This window comes from Pseudorca crassidens, chromosome 10 (assembly GCF_039906515.1).
Source record: "Pseudorca crassidens isolate mPseCra1 chromosome 10, mPseCra1.hap1, whole genome shotgun sequence".
In the NCBI taxonomy this organism is placed as follows: Eukaryota; Metazoa; Chordata; class Mammalia; order Artiodactyla; family Delphinidae; genus Pseudorca; species Pseudorca crassidens.
Window position 1 is genome coordinate 32896654 of NC_090305.1, and position 25670 is coordinate 32922323.

Here is a 25670-nt window from a genome sequence, read left to right on the forward strand (position 1 = left end):
CTCCGCATTTATAATACGGCCCCTGCCAAAGCTCCGGCTGCCCCACCTGCCCAATGGCAGGTGAGCACGGGGACACGCCCCTGCTGGGCTCCCGGCCCGGGGCCGCGGCTGCTCGGGCCGCGGGGAGGGCGCTGTCTGGCAATCCTGGACAAGCCCTTCTCGCCCGCCTGAAGATCCGGCCCTCTGGCCGATCCCTCGGCGGGAAGGGACCCTCCCAGACCCCTGCCCACTTAACCCAGGTCGCAGGAGGGCCCAGGAAGGGCCAGGAGAAAGGGGAGAAGTGAGAGTGCCCGCTCCAGCCCCGCCCCAAGCTGGAAAGAAACTTTAAGTCCACAGAGATGGGCGCCCAGGGCTGGACCCTCCCTAGAAGGGAAAAAAAGGTATTCGAGTATCTAAAGAAGGACTGTCCAGGGACTTCCCTGGTGGCCCAGTGGTACAGAATCCCCCTTACAATTCAGGGGACGCGGGTTCGATCCCTGGTCAGGGAAATAAGATCCCACATGCTGCAGGGCAACTAAGCCCACCACTACTGAGCTCGCGGGCCTACTAGAGACCGCTTGCCGCAAACTACAGAGCCCACACGTTCTGGAACCCGCACGCCACAACTAGAGAAGAGAAAACCCGCACGCCACAACCAGAGAGAAGCCTGCACGCCACAATGAAAGACCCCGCATGCCTCAACAAAGATCCTGCGTGCTGCAACTAAGACCAGAAGCAGACAAAAAAATAAATAAAATAAATAAATCTTAAAAAAAAAACCTGTCCAGCTGAAGGAGGGCCTGGTCAGCCAGGGAAGGAAGGAATGGGGAGTATCTGGGTAAATGCTGGCTTGGCCATTCAAGTCCAGGAGCAGTCCTGGCCCAAGGAATCATTCCACCCACCTGGGGGCAGGTGTTCCTCTGTCCTGTAGGTGAGGCATCAAGCTTTTTTTTGAGCTGCCTAAGGTGAAGTCTGGTTCCAATTCCTCTCCAACCAAGCGCCCTTCTAAAGACCAACTGCTTTTCATGGAGGTGCCCACAGAGTGTGAAGTCCAGGGTCAGGGCTGGGAGTGTTTGGTGCTCTTGCTATCATATTGCTCACTGTCACTTCATAAATTGGTCGTTTTGTTTGGTTACTGTACATCCATCCTTCCTCCCCAAAGCAGAAGGTCTCTTCCTGGGACAAGACCCTGGACTGAGGTGGATTCAGGAAAATGATGCCACCCAGGGAAGCCCAAGACAGCAAGAACAGCCTTCCCCACCTGTCTTTGTTCTTCTGGCTTCAGAAAAAGCGGAGGTATGGAATTTAGAACAAAGGAGCCTCCCCATCCCCTCCCCCTTTTACCATCTATAGGATCCGGGAGCTGGAGGAACCCCAAAGATATGTAATCATTCTTACCTTTCTATTTTTAGCACACAGACGACCTCAAACGGGCCTGCCCATGCCCAAGCAGTGGAGTCTGTGCTCACACTGACCCTACAGACAGGTCTTTGACTGCAGGCTTAGAAAGACACTGTACTAGGGAGTCTATAATATGATTTTTTTAAATAATATGAATGCTGATGGTAAACTTGGCTTTTAAAAAATATATATAGGTTGTGAATAGCTTCTAAACGTGCTTTTCATTTCAAAGACAAGATTTTTGTCCTGAAGTTAGTAATTATTTGATTTCTTTCTCATCCAGAGGCATTTAAATAAAAAGTTGAGATCACAGTTCACATGGAATTGCATGGGCCTTTTTTCTTTTTTCTTTTTTGTTTTTGCTTTTAACTATCAAAAGCATATTTTCTTCTCTTGACCATAAATTACTTGGCCTTAAGCATTTCTTGGCTACACTGAGAGGATGTGCCGCAACTTGTTTACTCACTCCCCAAGCTCTGAACATTTAAAATGCTCCCACAGTTTCTCAAAAGAGTGAACATGTGGATGGTTATGATGAAATTATTTTCCAAATGAAATTTTTCTATTAATTGATGCTGTCACCCAAAACAAATGTTTGTTTCAACCTTCTCTACATGAAGATATTATTCATTGGTATTTCATTGGGTAGAAAATTGTATTTAATTGTTGTAATCGTCTTTAATTACCACCAAAATGTACCAAGTAATGGCAGTCCTTCATTGCTAAATTGTTTGTCCATGTCTTCTACCCACTGAAATATATCAAAACCGCCTTTTGTTTTACTTGGTTACTCTATGTGAATTTTAGATAACCCAAACCCAAATTTAGATAACCCTGGGCCATGGAAGAGAAGGTCACAGAATATAAATCAATTTACAGTTTGACTTAGCTGAAAATAAGGTGCTATTTTTAATATGCAATGCTTATTATTTGCAACTGGCTGAAAAGACTAAATTCTTCATCCCCAAATGTATAATATGTTTGCAAAGAGATTTTAGGTTGGGAACATGGCTGCAACTGGACAAACTCCCAAGGCTATACCTATTTGAGGACACATGAAAATCTTAGAATTGTGGATTATGTATATAACAGTAACTACAAATGGAAGACATTCTGGCTGGTTTTGTTTTGATTCAGAACAGGTAGAAATACATTGCTCAGAAGAGGGATGCCAATTTCCAAACTTTAGTCCAAGCCGCTGGAAAAAACTCTTCTCTGCTGACTATCTGTCCAGATTGACCATTGGGATGCCACCCACCCACATGAACTCTGCTAGCAGATTTATTACAATGGATCCTTTTTTAGCCTTTTCAATATATGATATGACTCACTCTGCTTTAATAAAGCCCCATCAAATGAGTATAAAATTGGTCCCTACATTGGTGGGTTATAACACTAATTAATGGTGGCTACATTACTTTCTTTCTTTTTTTTTTTTTTTTACATTTTTGGCCACGTGGCATGTGGGATCTTAGTTCCTGGACCAGGGATGGAACCCGTGCCCCCTGTGGTGGAAGCGCAGAGTCTTAACCACTGGACCGCCAGGGAATTCCCACACCTGGCTTTTTGAGTGTCCTGTTTTGTTTTGTTTTTTGGACAGAGAACCTTTTCTATTTTAGAAAAGTAATGATGGTAGGAGACGTTGCCACCCCTGGAGCTGGTTGGCCCACTTCTCCCGTCTCAATGTGCAGCTACGTCTCCTGTAGAGAATCACACCCATTTTAGCGGAAGTTTAAGCTCTGTTGGCCTGGATAAACTTGATAGATGGAGAGTACACTTTTAAAGAAAGAATGAGTAAAACTGGATTCCTCTTAAAGACACTGTAGAGAAGCCAGGTCTTGAGGGCAGCGTTAAAGGTCAAGCTTCCTTTAAGCTATACAAAACTGTAAACTTTGAAAAGGGAGAAAAACTTGGTTAATTCACTCCTAACTGCATGTCCAACCTTAAACTCTGCAGACATAAATAGACTAGTGGACAGCAGCTGGTCTGCTTTCTAGAAGAGAGAGCCATGTCTAAGGGGAGGATGGTGGACGAGCCAACCAGCTATGGCTGCAAGATTCTATGGCATGGAGGCTATGCCCCGGGGCACTGAAGCCATTCCATCTGGGTTCAAAACCTGGCTGGGCCACTTCCTAAATGTGTGGCCTGGGCAAGTTATGTAAACTTTCTGTGCTCCGTTCATTCAACAGATATTTATTAAGCGGCTACTCTTGGAATTCCCTGGCAGCCCAGGGGTTAGGACTCTGAGCTTTCACTGCCGAGGGCCCGGGTTCAATCCCTGGTCTGGGAACTAAGATCCCACAAGCCCTGTGGTACGGCCGGCGGTGGGGGGAAAGCAGCTACTCTGTGCCGGGCACCGCTCTACTAAGCACTGGGAATATAGCAGTGAACAAAGTAGACAAAAATCCCTGTTCTTTTTGTAGGGTGTGTGGGATGTTTCTGGAGTGATGGTAATAATGTTTCACAATCTGCATGCTGGTGACTTTGGTGTTCAGTTTGTAAAAATTCATTGAGCTTACACTTATGTGTACTTTTCTGTAGGTGTATTTTACTTCGATAACGTGTTTAAAAATCCATGGCCTTGTGTGGATCACAGCTGTATTAAATGAGTTAATTAAAGCATGTAGAGCTGTGCTTGCCACATAGTAACATGCACTCAAAAAACAGTGGCTACTATTATTATTCCAGTGAAATTTCTTAATAGTGCAAACCAGGCCATCAGTGGATGTTCAAGAGGGATTCAGCTGGCTCTGCTGCTAGGATTAGTACACAGAGTCCTTCCACAAACCAGTTAGGCATGGACCATGCATCTGTCACGAAAAAAATGTGTTTTTCTTTCAAGATCAAAGATATGAAGAATTTTGTTCATACTTGTGAACTAAAGTGATTTAGGGCTGCTGTGCACATGTGGACAAGTTGTGAACTGCACAAGGTGTCCTTATTTAAAGGGCTTCCATTCAAACTGCAAACCTCATGGGCTTGTATATTTATTATCATTTTCTGGCAGGAATTCTGGCAGTCAAATGTCTTATTCTAACAAAACTTTTATTAAAACAACTTTCTGACAGATGGGGAGTCAAAGGTGTGAAAAGCACCACTTTCTAACTTGCGAAAAGATGTTGCATGAAAATACCACCCAGGAACTTGGAAATAAAGAGAGGAGCCTGCCTCCTAGGAGCTGTTCCTTAAAACGAATACACAGAGGCCCCGATGCAGCCACTTCTGAGACTACAGAACCCCAACCCCTGAGACTTGACTGTCATTGAACTGGAACAAACTGGCCTTGTGCTTTGTCCATCAGCCTTTGTGGTTCTGGATGACAAAAGTCTCCAACAGAGAGACAGATCCTCTCTGGGGTTCTGATAATTCCTGTTTCTGAGGACAAGACTTCCTTCCAGTGTGGCTTCATTGAGGTCTTGGCCCCTCTTAGCACAACACCCGAATTTCTCCTGGTGGAGTGGGTTGCAGCTGGCCTCATCTTAGGACCCACACAGACTCCCCAACCCAGCAAGTATGAGGGGGGGCCCATCTGTATGTTTAACAAGCATCCAAGTGACTCTCATGTCCAGGTGAGGGTAGGAGACCCCGTTCTAATTGGGTTTCTAACAAAGGGACTGAAATCAGGTTCACTTGAGCTCAGCCAGATCCCTCACCTTATGGGAAAGTGGGAGGCAGTATCCAGTTCAGAAAGGCTTGTGTGTGTGGTGGGGAGAGGAAAAGAAAAAGCTGGGAAGCCAGACCCTGCCTTCTTTCTTTTCTAGGCTGGGCCAGGGAGAAGCTGCCTGCTGGGGTGGGTGCGTGGAGAGCCAGTGAGTGTGCAACACGCCTGGCCTTGTGGGGAATGGGGGGCAAGTGAGGGCACTCATCCTGCAGCAGCCACAGGTCAAAGAGCAAAGCAGTCGCAGCGCTGCCCTCCCTCTGGTCTGGGCCTAGGCCTGGGATTGGGCCCCTGGGCCAACACCCCAGTAAGGGGATAGGTCTTTGTCTCATCCTATTCTAAGGACAATGAAGCTCTGGGGACAGACCTAAGCCAAGTACTGAAGTGCTGTGGGTTAGTGACAGGATGGGGGTGGTCAGAGACTGTCCACCAAATCCTAGACAGTCCAGGGGCCTGCAAATGGTTCCCCAGCCCTGGGTTCCAATCCCAGACCCCCGCAGTCACCTCCTATGCTCAGACCAGAGTCCAGGATGGGACCACAGTCTAGGCTGGAATCTCTGCCCACAGCCCCTTCAACAGGCACCAGTATCAGTGCTGGAGATGGGGAGGGGGGTGCTAGACCAAAAAGTATCATCCTCCAAGGGCCTGTTCTAAGCCTCATGGGCCAGAGAAGCAGCTTCCAATTTGCTCCACTCTCTATGGCCTTGGTGTTCCCAGCCCTGGGGAGCGAGGAGGGGCTGAGCCCGAGTTGGGGGGACCCCAGAGCCTTTTTGCCAGAAGCTGGGAAAATCCTCCTGGGGCACCTCAGCAGTGACCCCTCCTACCTGCTGGGCCCAGCCTGGAGCGTGAGGGAGCCTGGGTGCGGGTGCTCAGGGGATGTGGTGTGGGCGCAGTGCTGGCGGGACCTTCCACTCTTCTCTCCTTTCTAGAAGCAGGGGCTGCGTCCTATTTTCCTTCTAAAAGAGACTTGTTGGTGGGCATGGGTTACGGGCAAGAAACCAAACCAGTTCAATGCGAATCACATGGCCAGTGCCAGGTGTTGGGAGAGGGGCCCTGGGGCTGCGGGAATACAGTGGGCTGGGGTCTCAAAGCCAGGGTCCGCGTGCAGCTGTGCCACTGCCAACAGGACTTTGGGCGCGTCCTGTGACTTGAGCCTCAGTTCCCTCTTCTACAAAATGGAGCTAACAGCGCCCACCCGAGTGCACTGCAGGGTTATAGCACTGACTACTCGCAGCTGTCACCACTATTGCTTCTGACCCACCACAGATCTCTGCCTTCAGGACAGACAAGGAGGTGCCGGAGCCTCCCATCCCTTCTCCCCAGAGGCCAGCCTTCCTGTTTCTCCCTTACTCCCAGAGAACATGGTGCAACCAGCTGTTTTGGGGGGACTGGGGTGTCCTCCCTCCCCTGCGGGCTCCGGGCACAACAGCTAGGAGGCATGGAGTGGTCAAGTGTGGTCATCAGGGAACAAGGTTCAAGACCAACAGGCAGGGCCAGGCGGAGGTGGAGACGAGGGGCGGGAGCTGGTGGGGTCACTGGCGTACACTTTACACAACCAACGGGAAGGCCTTGGTGGCGGGGAGAGGAGAGGCGGGAGGGAGGGAAGGAATGAGGGCAGCCAGGTACCAGGGCACAAGTGAGGCCCCTCCCAGCCTGGGGGGCTCGGGGAGACCAAGAGCAGCTGAGGGGCCCCACCGCATACCCAAGGCCCACCCCTCGCCCCAGCGCCCCCGGGCCCTCCCTGCACTTGCTTTCCCCACAGTCAGCAGGTTCGGCCTCAGGGATGGGAGGATGGGAACAGCCTCCCATCCTCAGCCCCCAAGGCTGGAAGGTGAGGGACAGGAAAGAGCCACAGGGGGCTCCATGCCCCTCTGAGGGGCTGAAAAGGACTCAGAAATCCAAACGAAAAAGGCCGAAAGGTTTTTACTCTGTGAGCCCTGGGGAGGGCTGGGCAGAGTGCAAGGTGTCCACAGGAGGGGTGGGTGCAGAGAGGAGGAGCTGGGGCCTCAGTCTTGCTTCCCGGTGTCAGTGCCGGAGAAGCGAGGGGGTGCGGGGCTCTGGAGCCCCAGTCCTGGGGCCCAGCTCGACACCTGCCTGTCCGAGTTCACACTGGAGTCCTGGGCAGTCCTCAGAGCGCAGAGCCCGCCTGAAGTCTGGGTCAGGAGAGGAACGCTGGGCAGAGGGAAAAGGCCGGCCTGGGCTGCCCGCAGCTGATCTGAGTTCTTCCAGGGCTGGAGTCTGTCTGCGGCAGAAGAGGCGCAGCCCAGGCAGGCACAGCTGAAGCCCGGTGCCGCTGTCTGCCAGAGCCGGGGCCCAGATCCTCCAGCTCCCAGGTCAGGGCTCTGGGTCAGCAGGAGAGCGGAGTTAGGCTCAGAGCTCCTCGGGGGCGCCGCGGGTGAGGGGGGAAGCCTTCTGGATGCCCTCGTCCTCCTCGGGGCTGGGGTCTCCCTCGAGGCCACCCAGCTCCTTCCTCTGTTTGCTGCCACCGCTGCTGCCACCCGAGGCCTTGGTCCTGCCACTCTTCTTCTTGGATTTCTTCCCCCCCAGGGCGGCTGTGTCCCCCTTCTTGCCAGACCACCGCTCTGCCAGGCAGCCTGGGGCAAGGAGGAGAGACACCGTCAACAGACTGCTTTGCTGGGTGAGGAGCACTGGCTGCGGAGCCACTGGGGGCGGCGACTGGAACACGTCCCAGCTCTGCCTCATTGTGGCCCCAGGCCCGTTTTGGGGCATCTGAGGCATCCACACGTTACTCTGCACCGGGCGCGTCAGGCCTTGACCCCACCCTGTCCCATCCAGCTCCCTGAGGACAGATGCTACGATGCCCCCATTTCTTATTTCTTTTCTGTCCTCCCCCTACCCACCTCCCCTGAGGGGGAGGCAAACAACACAATCGAGGGCTGACGTGCCCTCAGACTCACTGGTATCCTTGCCCTTCAGCACGTGATTGGCACAGAGGAACTGAGTCAGGTCCTCTTCCTGGTGGTTCCTGTACCAGTCCTCGATCACCTCCTCAAACTCCTCCACCAGCACGTCGCACTGTTAACCACAACGCCTCGCGTTGGCAAAGCCCGGCGCCGACTTCTCCCAGAGGAGCCCAGCTGAGCCCCGCCGCCCACCAGGCTGGTGGCTGATTCCCGAGGAGGCTGCAGCCAGAGGGGTGAAACGACTTGACCACGGTCCCCCGGCTCCTGGTGGCCTTCCTCAGCTGAGGACCCCCCACCACCCAGCTCTGTGGGGCACAGCTGGCCTCTGAGGGCCGAGGGGTCCGCACCTGCTTCTTGAGGTCAGCCACCTCTGCAGAGGTCTCGTTCCACAGCTCGTAGGGGATGTCCATCACTACCTTGACCCCTTTGTGCACCAGGTTGTGTAGCGTCTCAAAGGTCTCCGACATACCCTGGAAGAGGCGACCAGACATGAGAGGCAGAGACCCTTCCTCTCCCTGCCTCCTCCTCTCCCAGTGGAGCTGGAGGCCCAAGGACCCAGCTGGAAGTCAAGACCCCCTAGAGCTTCTCACACTTGTCCTGACCTTCCCCTCCCCTCTTTGAGACCTGCAACCCACAACCCCTCCACACACACGCCCTGTCCTGCCTCCCCTCACTCCTTCTTTCCAAAGGGTCTGCTGGGGCTTCCCTGGTGGCACAGTGGTTGGGAATCTGCCTGCCAATGCAGGGGACACGGGTTCGAGCCCTGGTCTGGGAAGATCCCACATGCCATGGAGCAACTAAGCCCATGTGCCACAACTACTGAGCTTGCGCTCTAGAGCCCGTGCTCCCCAACAAGAGAAGCCACTGCAGTGAGAAGCCGGCGCACTGCAATGAAGAGGAGCCCCTGCTCGCTGCAACTAGAGAAAGGCTGTGCGCATCAATGAAGACCCAACACAGACAAAAATAAATAAATTTATTCAAAAACCCAAAAACCAAAAAAGCCTGCTGTTGCCCTCAGGCCCTTTGGACAAATACTCCTTTTCTAGGAAATAAGTTGGTCTTGGCTCTTTCCCCTCACTGTGACCTCCCCCATATCCAGGCCCACTCCCTGCTTCGGGTTCTTCCTATGGCTTGTGTCTTTCCTTGAGGGGAAGAGGCACAGGCGAAGCAGGGAGGACTCTTGGTTGCATAAAAAATATTCTTCTCCACGGAGACAACACACTATTTCTCCTCTATCTTTCCAGAGATCATGCACGCGACTAGAAGCAAATATACACACAAATATGTCCTCTCTTCCACCCCCACATTTTACACAAGCAGCAGTATGTATCATACACACCATTCGGCACCTTGCCTTTTTCACTTAATAATATACTTTGGGGCTTCCCTGGTGGCGCAGTGGTTGAGAGTTCGCCTGCCGATGCAGGGGACACGGGTTCGTGCCCCGGTCCGGGAAGATCCCACATGCCATGGAGCGGCTGGGCCCGTGAGCCATGGCCGCTGAGCCTGCGCGTCCGGAGCCTGTGCTCCGCAGCGGGAGAGGCCACAACAGTGAGAGGCCCGCGTACCGCAATAATATACTTTGGAGATGATCTTAGTTCAGTTCATAAAAAGCTATCTCATTCTTCGTTTTACCCTTTGCAAAATGGTCTACTGAATGGCCACACTGATTTATTTAACCACTCCCCTACTGGTGAATGGTTAGGTTGGTTCTAATTTTTTTGCTATGGAAAATAATGTTAAACATTTTTAAATTAAACATGGATTTATTACCAAGTACAACATTAACACCCATTATAAAGATAAAACCTAAGACTTCTGGGGTTTGATACTATTCACCTAGGTTTCCCAGGGGTTTCTGATGGATCTCCTTTGCTATAAGGGTACTTAGGTGGAGAAATGTGGGACACAACTCTCCTACCAAACATGGAAGATGCAGAGACAAAGAAACATGGGCCTTGTTGCAAGAAAGCTCATTCTCCAGGGAGAGAAGCATTCGTGTACACAGTAAGCACAATAAATGTCACAAAGGCACCATGATGGAGGTCCAGGTAGGGGCCCTGTGGGCCCAGAGGAGGGACGTGGCAGTCACCGCCCCCCAAGAGTCTTCTGACATCTCCTCTAAACCCTCACAATTCGGCACAGCCTGAGTTCTCCCTGCACGAGTGCTTAGGCCTCCGAGGGGGCTGCCACCCGGGAGCATTTCTATCTGGGGCTGAGGCAGGACCCCAGTGGGCAGGCCCAGACCATCAGGGATGTGCCCACTGCCACTGAAAAGTCAGGCCGCTCAGGAAGGGAGGGGTGCCAACAGCAATGGATGAAGAACGGGGAGAGACCGAGGAGGGATGCTCCCAGGGCACGATCTTCCAGTGGCACCCAGACCAGCAGACACACTTAAACATGCAGCCTGGCCCCAGTGGGGATGAAGGGCCAGCACAAACCCAACCTTGGCAAATCGGTTGCTGCCGGTCCTCTCCTTGTGTAGGCTGTAGTCCAGGAGCCGCTTGCAAATGGTCTCAGTGACTTCGATTAACCGTAAGTCCCTGCCGAGACAGCAGCACGAGAGGGCCTGAGTTCCCCTCCTCACCCCCGTGGATTAGTGGTCCGTCCCTCCAGCCCTGCTACCCCAACACCTGCACATCTCACCAACGGGAAGGCAGAGCTGGAAGGAAGATAGGTCATCTGGGGGGGCTCTGAAATGCTGGAACACAGACCAGAGAGACACAATTTTAACAGCTCTACGGGAAGGAAGTTTTGTTTTTGTTTTTTTAAATAAAGCTAAATGATTCAGTAGATTTTTTAAAAATAAAGTAAAATGTATTAAAGTTTGATGTTAAGATATCACTTCATTTTGAAAGGATGATCGTAGTTGATGGAAGTGTTTTTTGGTTTGTTTTTAATATTTGTACCTGGCAAAGTTAGAAGTTGGTAATCTTTTCTTTTTTTCTTAGGCCACGCTGCGAGGCTTGCGGGATCTTAGTTCCCTGACCAGGGATTGAACCCGGGCCACGGCAGTGAATGCGCCCAGTCCTAACTACTGGACCACCAGGGAATTCCCCAGTAATTCTATATTTAAAAAAATTAATCCATAAAATCCAAGAGCCTGGGAATCACTGATAAGGTCCAACAGTCTTGCTTTTACAGATGAGGAATGTGAAGCCCAGAGGCATTCAGGGATTTATGAAGGCCACACAATTAGTTGGGGATAGAACCAGTGGGCAAACTTAGGTCTCAGTTAGAGCTGCCTCCCTTTGGTGGGTCTGCCTAGCCAGAAGGGAGAAGGGAACTTCAAGCTGCTGATGCCTCGAGGGACAAAGCAGACCAGGGCAGTGCCCCCCTCCCTACCACTTCACTTACGACTTGGTGTATTTGACTCCTGAGGTCTTCCGGTCCAGGATGCCATAGCCCATGTCAATCACTTCCTTGGTCTTGCCAGTTTCCTCAAAGGCTGACTTCAGCTCCACTGCGACGTATTTACACACTGGGGGAAGGAGACACAGCACAGCCTACTGAGTGCATCTTGAGCCTTTGACGGGAGCTGGCTCCCAGCAAAACAGACCCGAGTGGACGCCTCTCCGGGACTGGGTTGAGTCAATGCTTGGGGCAGAGAAAGGAGTTAGCACCAGACCACCAAATGGAGCTCAGTAGGTGAAAGCGGGCTCCAAGATCCCACTGCCCCCTGTCCACTCCTGGCCCTTATTCCTACTGGCTTCATTCCTCCCAGCTCCTTCCTGCTCCCCACCCCCACAATCATTTATTTTACTTAAAAATTTTTCAAACATATAGAAATGCTGAAAGAGTACAACGAATAACTATATACCTTCCACTCACAGTCAACAGTTGTTAGTAAAAACAAACAAACAAAAAAACAGTCGTTAGTGATTTATCACACTCTCTCCCCAATATATAACATAAAGCAATGTGATAATAATAGATGTCAACAATATACACATTGTTTTTGCTAAACCATTTTGAAAGTAAGTAGACTTACATCACTCCTAAACAAGTCATCACGCATCTCTTGAGAACAAGGACCTTCTCCTACCTAACCATAAAAATCACCATACTGGAAGATTAACAATTCCAATGTCATCTAATACTCAGTCCATATTCAAATTTCCCCAGTTGTTCCCCAAACGTCTTTTTTAAATTTTTTATTTATTTAAAAAAATTTTAAGTTAATTAATTTATTTTTGGCTGTGTTGGGTCTTCTTTGCTTCGCACCGGCTTTCTCTAGTTGCGGTGAGCGGGGGCTACTCTTCGTTGCGGTGCGCAGGCTTCTCATTGCCGCGGCTTCTCTTGTTGCAGAGCACGGGCTCTAGGCTCACAGGCTTCAGTAGTTGTGGCATGCGGGCTCAGTAGTTGTGGCTTGCAGGCTCTAGAGCACAGGCTCAGTAGTTGCGATGCACAGGTTTAGTTGCTCCATGGCATGTGGGATCTTCCTGGGCCAGGGCTCGAACCCATGTCCCCTGCATTGGCAGGCGGATTCTTAACCACTGCACCACCAGGGAAGCCCCCCAAAATGTCTTTCATGGCTGTTTTATTTCTTGATTTCATATGTTGTTCCAACACCAGCTCTCTGTTCCTACCAAATTAATTTGCTGCATTCCCCCCACAGGCCTGTTTCTACTGTTTTTGTTCATTTATTTTCTCATTTCCTCTTATGCTTCCTTGAACAGTTATTAAGCAACTCCTGTGTCAGGCACTGCCTGGGGATACGCAGACAGAAAGAAGGTCCCTCCCTTGTAGATACTCAATCTAATGGAGCAGAGAGAAGTGTAAACAAATAATTACCACTGCATAAGGAGTGCTACCACTGAAAGTGGGCAGTGCCTGGGGCTTCAGGAAAGTGCATGATGTCCCCCTTCAGGGGGTGTCTGTCCATTCTCCTAACCTCACCTTAAAAACCCCCTCCCCCAGGAAGCCCTTCTGGATGACTCCCACCTGCTCTTGATTTCATTCTGAGACTCTGCAGGATCCATGCTCTCACTAAGGGCCTCCGTCATCTCATGTGTCTCTCTGATTCGACTACAAGGGCACTCAAAATGAGGATCATGTACTGGATTTTTTTCTTTATTCCTCTAGTCTTGGACTTTATCATTTGGATACTTGATAAATATTGCTCAGAGAGACTGTGCTGGTGCTCGAGCAGCTTCTGACGTCTCCGAGTGGAACGTGGTCTGCAGGCTAAATGCCATCAGCGTTGTTATAACACCAACAGCAGAGTTGGGTAGAAAACCAACTTACTACTGAAACAAGTAAATCCCCAGCAGGCTTGTTTGGTGAAATTTTATAACATATGCATTAATAGATGGCTTGGAGAACTTGGAACACGTGAAAATTCCAAAATGTAAGCCAGTGACCTCAGAGTCTGCAATGAATTGTGGGTGTCTCACCTCCCTGGCTCTCCATCCAGGACCATCTGGGCTCCCTCCCCTCTTCTGTCCTGTACTGTGTACAAGCTCATCATTTTTCTGGCTCCTGTGCCCCCCCCCTTCCACACCCTCAACATGCAGTATGCCAGGCCCCGGAGGTTGGCACCCATCAACTCATCTCTCTTATACCCATCAACCACAACCTTGCTGCCCAACTCTTCCAAATCTTACCTCTTCAAGACCCCCTCTGGGGGTCCCACCGAGAGCCAGACTTGGAGGAGACTCATGGCACAGACCCCAGATCCTCATGCACATCCACCCACTTTTTTCTGGGCAGGTTCTCCTTCCTCTGTGCCAAGGCCGCTTCCACTCAGCCTACTGAGCCAGGAGGCAGGATTTGTTGGCCAGATAGTCAGCATTTAATACCAAAGATGTCACAGTGATAAGTAAAAGTAAATATACATGATTAAGAGGAGCCTAAGGGTTGGAGTTTGCCAAGCCTTCCTATGACTGAAAATCCCTTTAAAATTATTTTTATTAATTACCTACAAAATCAGGTTGGACTAGAATGATCTAAAGATCTTTGCCAGCTCTGTGCTATTATGAGTCTAAGGAAAAGAAATGTGAACTTCTTAGGCTATGAGAATAATAAGAGAAACAGTAAGGGCTCTTTGGTATTAGAATAAGATAGGAAATGAGAAGGGGAACTGAAACCCCCAAAAGATGTTGGCTATGACTAAAAGAAGAGTGAAAGAAAGGAAGGCATCATAACCCTCTGACTGTCTATTCAAGACAGTGAGGGAGAAAGTAGAGGCTAGAATCCACATTGGGAGGCCGACCAGTGAGGTCAGCTCAGCTCTGAAGCATCTCACCTTTAATCTCTCAAACAAAAAGGTTATGCTTTCCAAACTACCCCCACTTCCCAGTGCTTGGGGAACCTCTGGCCGACTGTACGCTTTGTGTTAGGATGCAACAAATTTATAGCCAACTTTCGTGGGGGGCTGGGGTTAGGGAGGGGAGAAGGAAGGAGTGGGTGTAAAGGCCTGAAGAGGAAACTGAGAAATGGAGGGGAGGAAATAAAAGGTAGGCCCTTCCCAGTCCTGAATCGCTGGTTTGCGTGCTGGCGCTCTTTTCTCTTTCCCACTCCCTCTCCTTCTCTCTCTCTCCAGTGCCACACCTTGGGAGGCCTTTGGGATTCACTCTTTTCCCATATTCCTAAAATCTTCCTCCCTCAGGAAGTTCCCCCAGGCTCTCTTCTCCTAAAGTGACCCCTTCGGCCTCAGACTCTCCTCCCCCCTCCACACACACCCACAGCGCCCCCACCCCCTTCACTCATATTTATTCCAAATACAACTACTGGCTGCTTACTAGGCACTGTGTGAATCGCTATCTGAGTCAAGGTCGCTGCCCGCAGCTCACAGCTAGTGGGGGAGACTTCCAATGACACAAAATAGGTTGCCGTGAGGGCACAAACGGAGCGTCTCAAGCTCTTCTTCCCCCAAGACCAGTCATGTGGATCTTTTCAGTTCCTCAAACTTGTCCTTTGCTTGTAGGCCTCTCCATCTGTGGCTTCACTTCTCTTCACCCGGCTAACTCCTAATCGCTCAGGGCTTCCTGGACGAAGCCTTTCCCCCCATCTCTGGGCTAGATTTAGATGCTCCTCACCCAGCCCCCAAAGTTCTGTGCCTCCCCTACCACGGCATCTACTACCCCGATTATAAGTGCTTGTTTTCACCGATTTCTGAGCTCCAAGTGCACTGAGACCTGAACTCTCGCCCGCCCCTGTGTCCCCAACATCCAGCACAGGGCCAGGCACATAGCAGGTTCAGGGAGTGGAGACCCGCTGGAGAGCCCAGGGCCTTCGATCCCCCGACGCTTCTCCTCAAGCCCCGCCCCCTCACCTTCGCATTTGCTGGGCAGTCGAACCCAGTCGGTCTCCTCTGCTCGGGCCTGCCTCGGGCCCAGTTCCGGGGCCGCCAGAAGTAGCAGCAGCAGCAATAGCAAGGGGAGAAGCAGAAGACAGCGGGCCCTGGGCCCGGGCCGGGGCCGGGACGCGGGCTCAGGTAACGGCTCCATGGCCCAGCCGGACCCGACCCGAGCGGACCCGGCTGCGCTTCCTCCGGCTGCGCGAGCTAGGCAGCTTCCCGGAGCCGCTTCCGGGACTGCACACGTGCCTCAGCGTAACCAGGGCAACGAGGAGCCCCTCCTGCCTACTCCCGCTTTAGGCCGCCTCGTCCGGCCCCCAGAGCCGACGAAGGCCCGCGGACTAGGCAGCCAATGGGCTTTTCGGGGTTTGCCTTCTAGCGAAACGGAGAACGATCTTTTTTCGGCCTCGGCCAATGAGAGAGCGGATGGTGCCCTCAGTGACCTATGGCAACATCTTTGCCCATGCCATAACGGAGGCTCTGGGAGGGGCTGGAGGACCAGGGCTAGGGAAGAGGAAGCAGCGCCCTGGTCCTGAAAGGTACGGGAAAGAGCGTCTTCACTGCCTTCTCCGCCTCCTTGCACGTCGCTTCTCCCCTGGGGTCATTATGAAGCTAGTACTAACTGAGCACCAGTTTTTAAATTTTATTATTATTATTGCTGCTGTTGTTATTGTTCTAATTGCCGGTCACTCTAGTAGGCGCTGTGGATGAGACCTGGACGATTCCAAGAGTCCCCAGCCTTCAAGCAGCTTTCTTAGGGCCCAGTAACCCTAGATTTGTCCCAGTGAGAACTAGAACAAATCATTTCCTCTCTGAGCCTCAGTTTTAATCTGTATGATGACAAAGTGATCCTCCGAGCTGCTGTTCAAGACTTGCCTGTTCCTGCGACGCTCAAACGGGTTAATAGAATTAAGGCTTACTGAGCAGATTGTAAAAAGTTCATGCAATAATTTTCTTTTTAGTGTGTAATCTGGCTCCCTTTTCTGGCCTATTGTTTTTTTCTTTGGATTCTGAGCTCCCACAAGGCAGGGACTTGGCTAGTGAATGATTGATTTCTCTTCCGCTTCCCCAGCAACAGGGTGCCTAGCACAAGGAGTTGCTCAGTGAAACCCCCTTGTGCTGTGTCATCAAGAGGAGGACTCTCTGGGTCTTTGGGGCTGCTTCAGGCTGGCCCTGAGCTCAGTGTTCTATGGACACGCACAGACCAAGGCTGCTTCTCTGGGAGGTTGTCTGCAAATTCCATTTTTGTCCATAAATCCGTGTTTTCCAGTGTCTCTTGTTTCCTTTCTAGAGGTTGGATATTTATGCTATTTTATAAAGACTTTCAAGGACTGATGCTCAGGCCATTGACTTGTCATTTCCTGATCTTAGTTTCTTTTTTTTTAATTAATTAATTAATTTATTTATTTTTGGTTGCGTGTGGGCTTTCTCTAGTTGCGGCGAGTGGGGGCTACTCTTTTTTGTGGTGCACAGGCTTCTCATTGCGGTGGCTTCTCTTGTTGCAGAGCACAGGCTCTCGGCGAGTGGGCTCTAGAGCACAGGCTCAGTAGTTGTGGCACACGGGCTTAGTTGCTTCCAGGCATGTGGGATCTTCCCGGACCAGGGCTCGAACCCCTGTGCCCTGCATTGGCAGGCGGATTCTTAACCACTGTGCCACCAGGGAAGCCCCTGATCTTAGTTTCTTAGCTTAAAAGAGTTGTGTGGGTGACAAGGCACTTTGGATAGGCAGGAGCTGTGGTATGTAGAATTCCACAGTGTAGAGGGTCAGGACATTGTCCTGAGGTCCTCCATGCTCTCTAGGCTTTAAACGACTTGAGGAGGCTCAAGAGTCTGGCCAGGAACCCTCTTGGGAAATAACATTAATGCAGCCACAGTGGGGATTCAGAGTCTGGGGCAGGGCAGGATTGGGGGGAAGGGGGGCAAGATGGGTAGGAGGGCTGAAGCTAAGGGAAGCCTGCTTCCAGGATAAACAAAAGGGCCTCTGAGAGGACATTTACGGAGACACAGATTAGTTTGGCAGGAGCCCTGGGCTCAACATCTGGGCTGAGAGCTGGGAAGGGACAGTGGCTGGAGAAATTCTGAGATTATGGCTGGATACGCCCCCACCCCCACCCAGCCTACCCCTCCCTCATTCTGTGTGTTAGGGAAGGAGCCGGCTCTGTGGGGATGGTGGACAGGTTGATTCCCCAGAAGTTGTGCCCTGTCCCTCCTTGAAGGATCCAGAAAAGAGCTGGGAGAGTCTCCTTACAGGCTGGTGAGAGATGAACAGTGGAGGAGAGGTGAGGGTTTTCGTGGAAGAGTAGCTAAAAGGGCAAAGGGGCTCTGGCAAGCTGGGAGTCACTGATGCCATGTGTGTGGGGAGTGTTAAGAGTACAGTTCCTCACCGCCACGTTGGGGGAAGGAAGACTGAAGTAGGGCCATTGATCCAGGGAACTGTCCTGCACTGCCCCAGGGGACATCTGGATTCACATGAATGCACCCAGAGATTCTTGGGGTGATTACTGGAGAGGAAACTCTGGAAAAGGCAGGGTTTCCTGCAAGAGCTGGACTAACGGAGGACACACAGGTTACACCCCACTGTGGGAGCCTCATATTCTATCAGTGCAAGAACCCTCTTTAGGAAACAAAACAAAACGAAACTAAAACCTCTTTAGTGCCTGGCTCAGAGTCGAAGCTCAGTGAATATTTGTCAAATGAATAATGACCCTTAATTGATTAATAATGTATAAGTTTGGAATTACTATCTGTGCTCTTGGCAGTGGTTATGATCCTATTACTCTGGAATCCTGGCCCTATTCTTTTTTTTTTTTTTTTTTTTGCGGTACGCGGGCCTCTCACTGTTGTGGCCTCTCCCGTTGCGGCTCCGGACGCGCAGGCTCAGCAGCCATGGCCCACGGGCCCAGCCGCTCCGCGGCATGTGGGATCTTCACGGACCAGAGCATGAACCCGTGTCCCCTGCATTGGCAGGCGGACTCTCAACCACTGCGCCACCAGGGAAGCCCCTGGCCCTATTCTTTTCTGTCAAGTCTGTACAAGACTTCACATCAGGCCCAGTGCCCCATCTTCCTGGGTTCATGGGCTCCTCACCCTGACCTCTCAGAGAGGTCAGGGCGAGGGTGAGGAGACAGAGAGGGGGAGGGGGCCTTGCCCCATGCCTGGTGATGAGGAAAGGAGACAGAGTTGGGACCACATCCACCCCAACCCCCAGCCCCACTCTGCAGTTTCCAGGCTCTCACCCTCAGGAAGCCTTCCCAGATTTCTGCCTCCTGTAAATCTGCCAAGTTCCCTCCTCCCAGAGCAGACGGGAGTTAAAATATTTTTCATTTGCTTGTGTCATATAAGTTCTCCTTTAATTGTTCTCAGTTATCAGCACCTCAAATGTCCCAGTGTCTGGGTCAATCACCACCCTCAAGGGACTTCCAATCTGATGGGAGAGACAAAGCCTTTTCCCTCAGAAAGCCGTCAGTCTGAGGCGGGGAGACGGAGCCTAGCCCCCGGGGAAGCTCGGGTCAGCTGGAGGAGGCAGATCGCAGAGAAATGCTCCAAGGCTGGAGGCAGGAATACTGAGGGCGGGTCCCGATCGCCACGCCCTGAGCACCGGCGGCCCCCTCCTCCCAGATAGGGCTCCTGGGATCCCGACCCGGAGGGCGCGTGTGAACCCAGCGGCCGTCCCGGGGCTGCAGCGCCGGCGGGGTGGACAGGCTGAGCCCTCGGCCTGTGGTCCACCCATCATTGTGGCGAATCCAGTCGGTGGGGTCTGCGGACGATCCTCCCGGTGGCGGAGGCTGCGGGAGGAGAAGGTGGTCCGCCCGCGGGGCCGCGGGGAGCCCGGGGTCCCCAGGGCGAGGCGCCCGGGCCGGGTACCCCCGCGCGGCGGGCGGGGCGCGGAAGCGGCTGCAGGTCAGAAGCACATCCAACAGCAGCAGCTTGAAGAGCAGCAGCCGCAGCGCCTCGAGCCGCAGCGCCCGGCCCCGGGTCCCTGCGGGAGAAGAGGAGCCGGTGAGCGGCCTAGAGGCTGGCGCTCAGCCCCACGCACGCGAGAAGGTTCACCAGAGGAGAGGGAACCCAGGGGACGTCCTTCCTGGTGTCTAACCTCAGCTCTGACTGGTGATAATAACACACACCTTCCTAGCCTTCATTTAATTTGATTCCCCAGCAACCAAGGCGATGCAAGCCAGGCAGGAATTAGCACTGGGTTGCAGAGGAAGGGAAGTAGAACCTGGCTCATGACTGCATCCAGCGGGGGGTGGGACTTTCCTCCGCTCTGTCTTCCGGGGCGCCCTAGACTCCTAAGAGTCTCCCAAGGCTCGGATGCTGAGGCCATCCCTCTGAGCTGCCCAAGGAGAGCTTCAAGGACCCTTCTGCTAGCTCTCACCTGTGCTTCTCAACTGGCGTCCAGGAATTATGCTGGGGTCAGAGGATCTATCCCCACCTGACCCAGGGGTAGACAGAGGCCCAGGCTAGCCAGTGCCCCAACCCGGCAAGGCAGCCTCTTGAGGGGACCCATCAGGTCCAGAGCCCAACAGGGCCTGAGGTCCTGGTTCCTGGTACTCACCCCTGAGAGGCTCCCAGAGGCAGGTCCTGGCTGAGGAAGCCTCTCCTGCGAGTCAAGGAGAAAGGAGTAAGTCATTGGGATGGGCTGTGCCCTCCACCCCAGTGCTATGCCCTGGCCCTGCTCAGGGCAGCTCTTCTTGGAGCACTGGATAAATGGACAAATGAACCCGTAGTGGGAATCCTGAGCCCATCTGCAGCAAGTCCTCTGAGGGGCCCAGATCTCCCTCTCTCCTGGCTGTCCTCCTGCCCCTAGAGATGCCTCAGCACTTTTAGACAAGGAATCAATTTTCTTAGCAGCCTTCTTTGGAAGGCAGTACATTTACTCAACAAACATTCCTATTTGGAGGTTGAGAAAACAAACATAATTCAAAAAGAGAAAGTAAGTCATCTGGTCAATAATAATAATAGCTGGCTTTGGACATGTTACTTAACCTTTCTTTGCCTATAAAATGAGAATAATATGACCTACTTCATAAGTGTAAAGTGTTTACAACAGTGCCTGGCACAGAATAAACAATAAGTAAGTGATAGCAACTTAATATTTAATTATTGTTTGATTCTAATAGGGTGTCATATTTAGGGTGATATAGATATAGATATTAACCCTGGGTATACATAGAAAGATATTAACCTAGGAGGGAGGAGACATTATTACCTCTTGGAAGTCAGGCATCAGAGCCTGGATTTGAATGAGATATCACTGTTTCAAATCCCAGAACTCAGGACCCTGAAGCCACCCTCCTTTGACCCCAGACATCACATCACCTAGATGGTTGGCACTTAGATGCCCTTCATGCCCCCATGGCCTGGATTCTGCCCTCCCTGCCACCATATCCTGGTTTCAGGGTGTGTGAAAGGGGCAGGGAGCAACCACAGGGGCCCAGGCTCTGTCCCCACCTGACAACTGTAGAGGCTGTGTGCTCTGGCTGTGGTCCCCAGTCCCAGGTCCAGTGTGGCAGACCAAGGTCTCCCAGGCTGCCAGGTCCTCAGAGGGCAGGGAAAGCTGAGCCAAGCTAGTCCAGGTGCCATCAGCTGCTGGGGAAGGGCCGTAGGTGAAGGCATCTAGTGAGCTGCCATTCCCAGCTGAGAACCAGATGGGACTCTCAAGGCCAGGGGGTGCAACGTCGAAGACCAGGCAAACCACCAGAGTCTGCTGCTTCCCATCCACCAGCAGTGTGATTGGTGGGGCCAGAGAGGGGAAGGGTGTGCTGCCCACACCTGCAAGAGAGCACGCACTTGTAGGGGGCTAGGTCTGTCCTTGCCCTCCCAGGTCAGGATCTCACATCCTTCCCTCTGGATTTCTCTCCTTCCATCTATCCTTCCACCAACCATTAATCTATCCTTCTACCCACTCATCCATCCCTCTCTTCTTGCATTTACCTATCTAACCACCTTCCTTCCCTCTATCCTTTCATTCTCCCATCTATTCATCCATCCTTTCTTTTTTTAAAAAAAAAATTTATTTATTTATTTTTGTCTGTGTTGGGTCTTCGTTGCTGTGCGCGGGCTTTCTCTAGTTGCGGCGAACAGGGGCTGCTCTTTGTTGCAGTGTGCGGGCTTCTCATTGCAGTGGCTTCTCTTTGTTGTGGAGCACAGGCTCTAGGCATGTGGGCTGCAGTAGTTGTGGCACGCAGGCTCAGTAGCTGTGGCTCGCGGGCTCTAGAGCACATGATCAGTAGCCGTGGCACACGGACTTAGTAGTTCCGCGGCATGTGGGATCTTCCCGGACCAGGGCTCGAACCCGTGTCCCCTGCATTGGCAGGTGGATTCTTAACCACTGCGCCACCAGGGAAGTCCCTCATCCATCCTTTCTTCCATCATCCATCTCCTCTACATCTCTTCTTTCTACTTTCCATCTATATGTTTTTCCATCCATCCATCCATCCATCCATTTATCCATCTTTCCTTCCTTCCATTCATCCATCCATCCTTCCATCCTTCTGTCACCTATCTATCATACGTGAATCTCTCTGTGCCAGGCACTGGGGATACACATTAATTAAAATATTGTCCCTGCTCTCAATGATCTCAGTCCCATGAGAAAGACAGCAGATGCAAACAAATACTTATAGTACCTTGTGCCAGCCTCAAGAGAGTGGTTACCTCTGAGGAGGAAGGGAAGGAAATAGAATCTGGAATGAGATCAAAAGGGGCCTCAAATGTATCTGTAACTTTTTGTTTCTTTTAAATAATATTTGATTCAAATATGGCAACATTTTAACTATTTGCTAATCTGAGTGGAGTATGCATGGTTGTTTCTTGTATTATTCCCCATTCTTTTCTGTAAGTTTGTAGTATTTTTTTTGTTTGTTTGTTTCATTTATTTATTTTTGGCTGCATTGGGTCTTCATTGTGGTACACGGGCTTCTCATTGCGGTGGCTTCTCTTGTCGCGGAGCACGGGCTCTAGGCACGTGGGCTTCAGTAGTTGTGGCTCACGGGCTCAGTAGTTGTGGCTCACGGGCTCTAGAGCGCAGGCTCAGTAGCACGAGCTTAGTTGCTCTGCAGCATGTGGGATCCTCCCGGACCAGGGCTCGAACCCGTGTCCCCTGCCTTGGCAGGCAGATTCTCAACCACTGCACCACCAGGGAAGTCCCTGTAGTATTTTTTAACAGCTTTGTTTAGATATAATTCAAGTACCATACAATTCACCCATTTAAAGTGTATGTCCGGGGACTTCCCTGGTGGTCCAGTGGCTAAGAGTCTGCGCTCCTAATGCAGGGGGCCCAGATTTGATCCCTGGTCAGGGAACTAGATCCCACATGCTGCAACTAAGAGTTCACATGCGGCAACTAAAGATCCCGCATGCCACAATGGAGATCCCGAGTGCCGCAACTAAGACCCGACACAGCCAAATAAATAAATAAATAAAATAAAGTGTACATCTGTATTATTTTATAATTAAAAAAACAAAAATAAGTCATGTGGTACTGCAAACATTTGTCCTATATCTTTCAGAATAGTCCTGATTTTCCAAAAACTTATTCTTTTTGGTAAAGATGACTCATTTAATATATGACAAAATCTTAGTTTTGAATAGTTGGACATCAGGAATTCCCTGGCGGGCTAGTGGTTAGGACTCAGTGCTTTCACTGACATGGCTTGGGTTCACTTCCTGGTAGGGGAACTAAGATACCACAAGCCACTTGGTGCAGCCAAAAAAAAAAAGAACAGTTGGATACCTTTTCATATAAATAAAATCTCAAAGGTTAAAACCTACAAACAAGGGACTTCTCTGGTGGCACAGTGGTTAAGAATCCACCTGCCAATGCAGGGGACACAGGTTCGAGCCCTGGTCTGGGAAGATCCCACATGCCGCGGAGCAACTAAGTCCGTGCACCACAGCTACTGAGCCTGTGCTCTAGAGCCCTCGAGCCACAACTACTGAGCCCACGTGCCACAACTACTGAAGCCCGCGTGCCTAGAGCCCGTGCTCTGCAACAAGAGAAACCACCCTAATGAAAAACCCGCGTGCCACAACGAAGACCCAACACAGCCAAAAATAAATAAAATAAATCAAACAAACAAACAAACAAAAAAACCTACAAACAAATTCACACCATGAGTTAGGTGCAGCCAGGCTAAAGAAATGCCCCAGGGTGCCGGGAAGGGAGGCCATAGAATCTCGTGGGGACTTAGAGGTGGGGGGGGTGCTCACAAAATATTTCTTTTTTTTGGCTGCATCACGTGGCATGTGGGATCTTAGTTCCCCGACCAGGGATCAAAACTGTGCCCCCTGCAGAGGAATCCTAACCACTGGACTGCCAGGGAATTCCCTCACAAAAGATTTCTTGAAGGTCAAATAACTGACCTAGAAGCAGGAGTATGGTAAGTAGCCCGCTCAGGATTTGAATTCAGACCTCGGTGACTCCAAATCCCACAGACTACCCCACTTGGAAGGATGACTAAGATTTGCTACATGACACAGTGGACCAAGCCTGGGACATGTCCTCAGACAGAGTTGATTTGACTCTTGACTTGTCCACTTAATTTAGAGTCTTAATTGTCCCATTGATATAATGGGGTTAATAACACCAGCCCAGTAAAATTGCTGTGAAGAATAAAAATCAGGAATATAAAACACCTTGGCAGATAAGTATCAATACTAATATTGATAAGGCATCACAAACAAAGGGAGGAGAGAAGGCTGGCAATGAGCTCCAGGACCCTCAACCTCCTGAGCCTTCTCAGCTGTACAGAGAGACACACTCCCCTAGCTGAGTTCAGCATCTCCCTCCTCCTTGAAACCTCCCAGGATTGCTCCTCCTCACCCTAGCTGCTTCTTTCCCAGAGCTCAGGCCTCCCGACACGGGCTCTCCCCGATCCACATGGGTGTGGTTTATCTCCCTAGCGAGGGCGAGGTGGTGACATACTGGGGGCCAGCTTTAGAACAAGGAGATGCCCCAACTCAAAGTCAAGGACCTATCCCCACCACACACATGCAAACATGCACAAGCTTCTAGATGAAGCTGGAATTCTCAGAATTTGACTCCTTTGTCTCCAGCCTTGATCTTTGGAGGACCTGGATCGGGGTCGGGGGTCAATACACTGGGAAGTCACTGAGGCCTTGAGACTTCTGAGAGCCCATTTTTAGGGGGAGCTGGGAGTGAACGTGAGACACCCTGAGCCCTGAGGGTAGGAGACTGGACAGTAAGGAGGGTGGGACCTCACCATGTTGCCCGTGCCCCATCACCCCATATAACACAACACAGCCAGGCTACCCCCCCCATCATACACACCTGTCCAGCTTGCTCCGAGAGGTGAGTACCCTTCTTCCCAACACTGTGGGCTCCAGGGGAGCAGGACTTGGGGGCCCCAGAGCAAGATAGCTGGGAGGTATAATACAATGGGGAAGGGGATGATGGGCTTCTGGTGAGACCCTCCCCAGAGGACCCAGGTACCTCTGTCCTGCCTGCCTGCATCCCTCCCACACCTAGGGACGCCCAGAGTGAGGGAGTAGGCTTGGGCAGACTAACGGGGCACAGAGAGGGATGCAGGGAGGGCGCTCACCTGTGGGCAGGGCTGGACACCCGAGGGCCAGGAGAAGCAACAGCCAAGTCCCAGGCATGGCCCACCTGAGAGGAGGCAGGACCCAGCTGCAGACCTGGGCTGTGGGCTGGGGGAGGAGGCGGCCACAGGACTGCCTCGCAGGCCACAGGCCCAGCTGCATCTCAGCTGCTCCACCACGGAGCCGTTTCCCCAGGTGAAGGGCCCCTCCCACCTTCACCCTGGCCCCCAAACCCAGCATTCTCTCACTCTCTCACGGGTCCAGGGAACTCAGAGTGCCACTACCACACCAGGAGTCAGATGCCACACCCCCTCCCATCTGAAGAGCACTTCACAGTGTGCAAAGCCTTTTCCCAGTCACTGCCCCTGCCATCTACAGGATCCAGAGCACTTGACGGTAGGTCAGGGGCTTAACATACAGCACTTCATTCCATCCAGCCAACAACTGTGAGTTCCATTTCACAGGTGAGGCAACTGAGGCTCAGAGAGATTGAGTGACCTTCCCAAGGCCACACAGCTGGTAGGTGGCAGAGCCAGGGCTTGAACTGTTTTCTGATGGCTGGCCTTACTATAGCCAAAAAGCCCAATAAACTTACTTCCATGTAGTTACAACCCTTTTAAATAGAATTTATTTTTTAGCGCCATTTCAGGTTTATAGCAAAAGTGACCAGAAATTTCAGAGATTTCCCACATACTCCCTGCCCTGTCATATCAAACCTCTTCTTAAAAATAAACGTTTTAGGGAATTCCCTGGTGGTCCAGTGGTTAGGACTTGGCGCTTTCACTGCCATGGGCCTGGGTTTAGTCCCTGGTTGGGGAACTAAGTTCCCGCAGGGTATGGCCCCCTC

The 25670-nt window shown here is 51.5% G+C and overlaps 2 protein-coding genes across 3 annotated transcripts; both read right to left on the bottom strand.

Moving 5' to 3' along the window:
- Window positions 1–6943: 6943 nt before the first annotated feature.
- Window positions 6944–15552, bottom strand: CNPY3 (canopy FGF signaling regulator 3). The gene is given in 8 exon segments (XM_067752957.1): window positions 6944–7488; window positions 7490–7632; window positions 7957–8074; window positions 8310–8432; window positions 10409–10531; window positions 10609–10663; window positions 11320–11443; window positions 15239–15552. Coding segments are annotated over 8 exon segments (1305 nt in total). The 5' UTR covers window positions 15414–15552; the 3' UTR covers window positions 6944–7044.
- Window positions 15553–18598: 3046 nt separating this feature from the next.
- Window positions 18599–24883, bottom strand: PTCRA (pre T cell antigen receptor alpha). 2 transcript variants are annotated; one of them, XM_067755827.1, is made up of 4 exons: window positions 24826–24883; window positions 20714–21034; window positions 19818–19862; window positions 18599–19241 (listed from the first exon to the last, which is right to left on the bottom strand). In XM_067755827.1, the coding sequence occupies exons 1-4, from the start codon at window positions 24881–24883 to the stop codon at window positions 18772–18774; spliced, it is 894 nt and encodes a 297-aa protein (XP_067611928.1). In that variant the 3' UTR covers window positions 18599–18771. The 2 variants fall into 2 exon arrangements, 1 of the variants encoding a protein (XP_067611928.1); XR_010947267.1 differs by lacking the exons at window positions 19818–19862; window positions 20714–21034; window positions 24826–24883 and adding an exon at window positions 19387–19464 and having other exon boundaries at window positions 19135–19241.
- Between the last annotated feature and the right edge of the window lie 787 nt (window positions 24884–25670).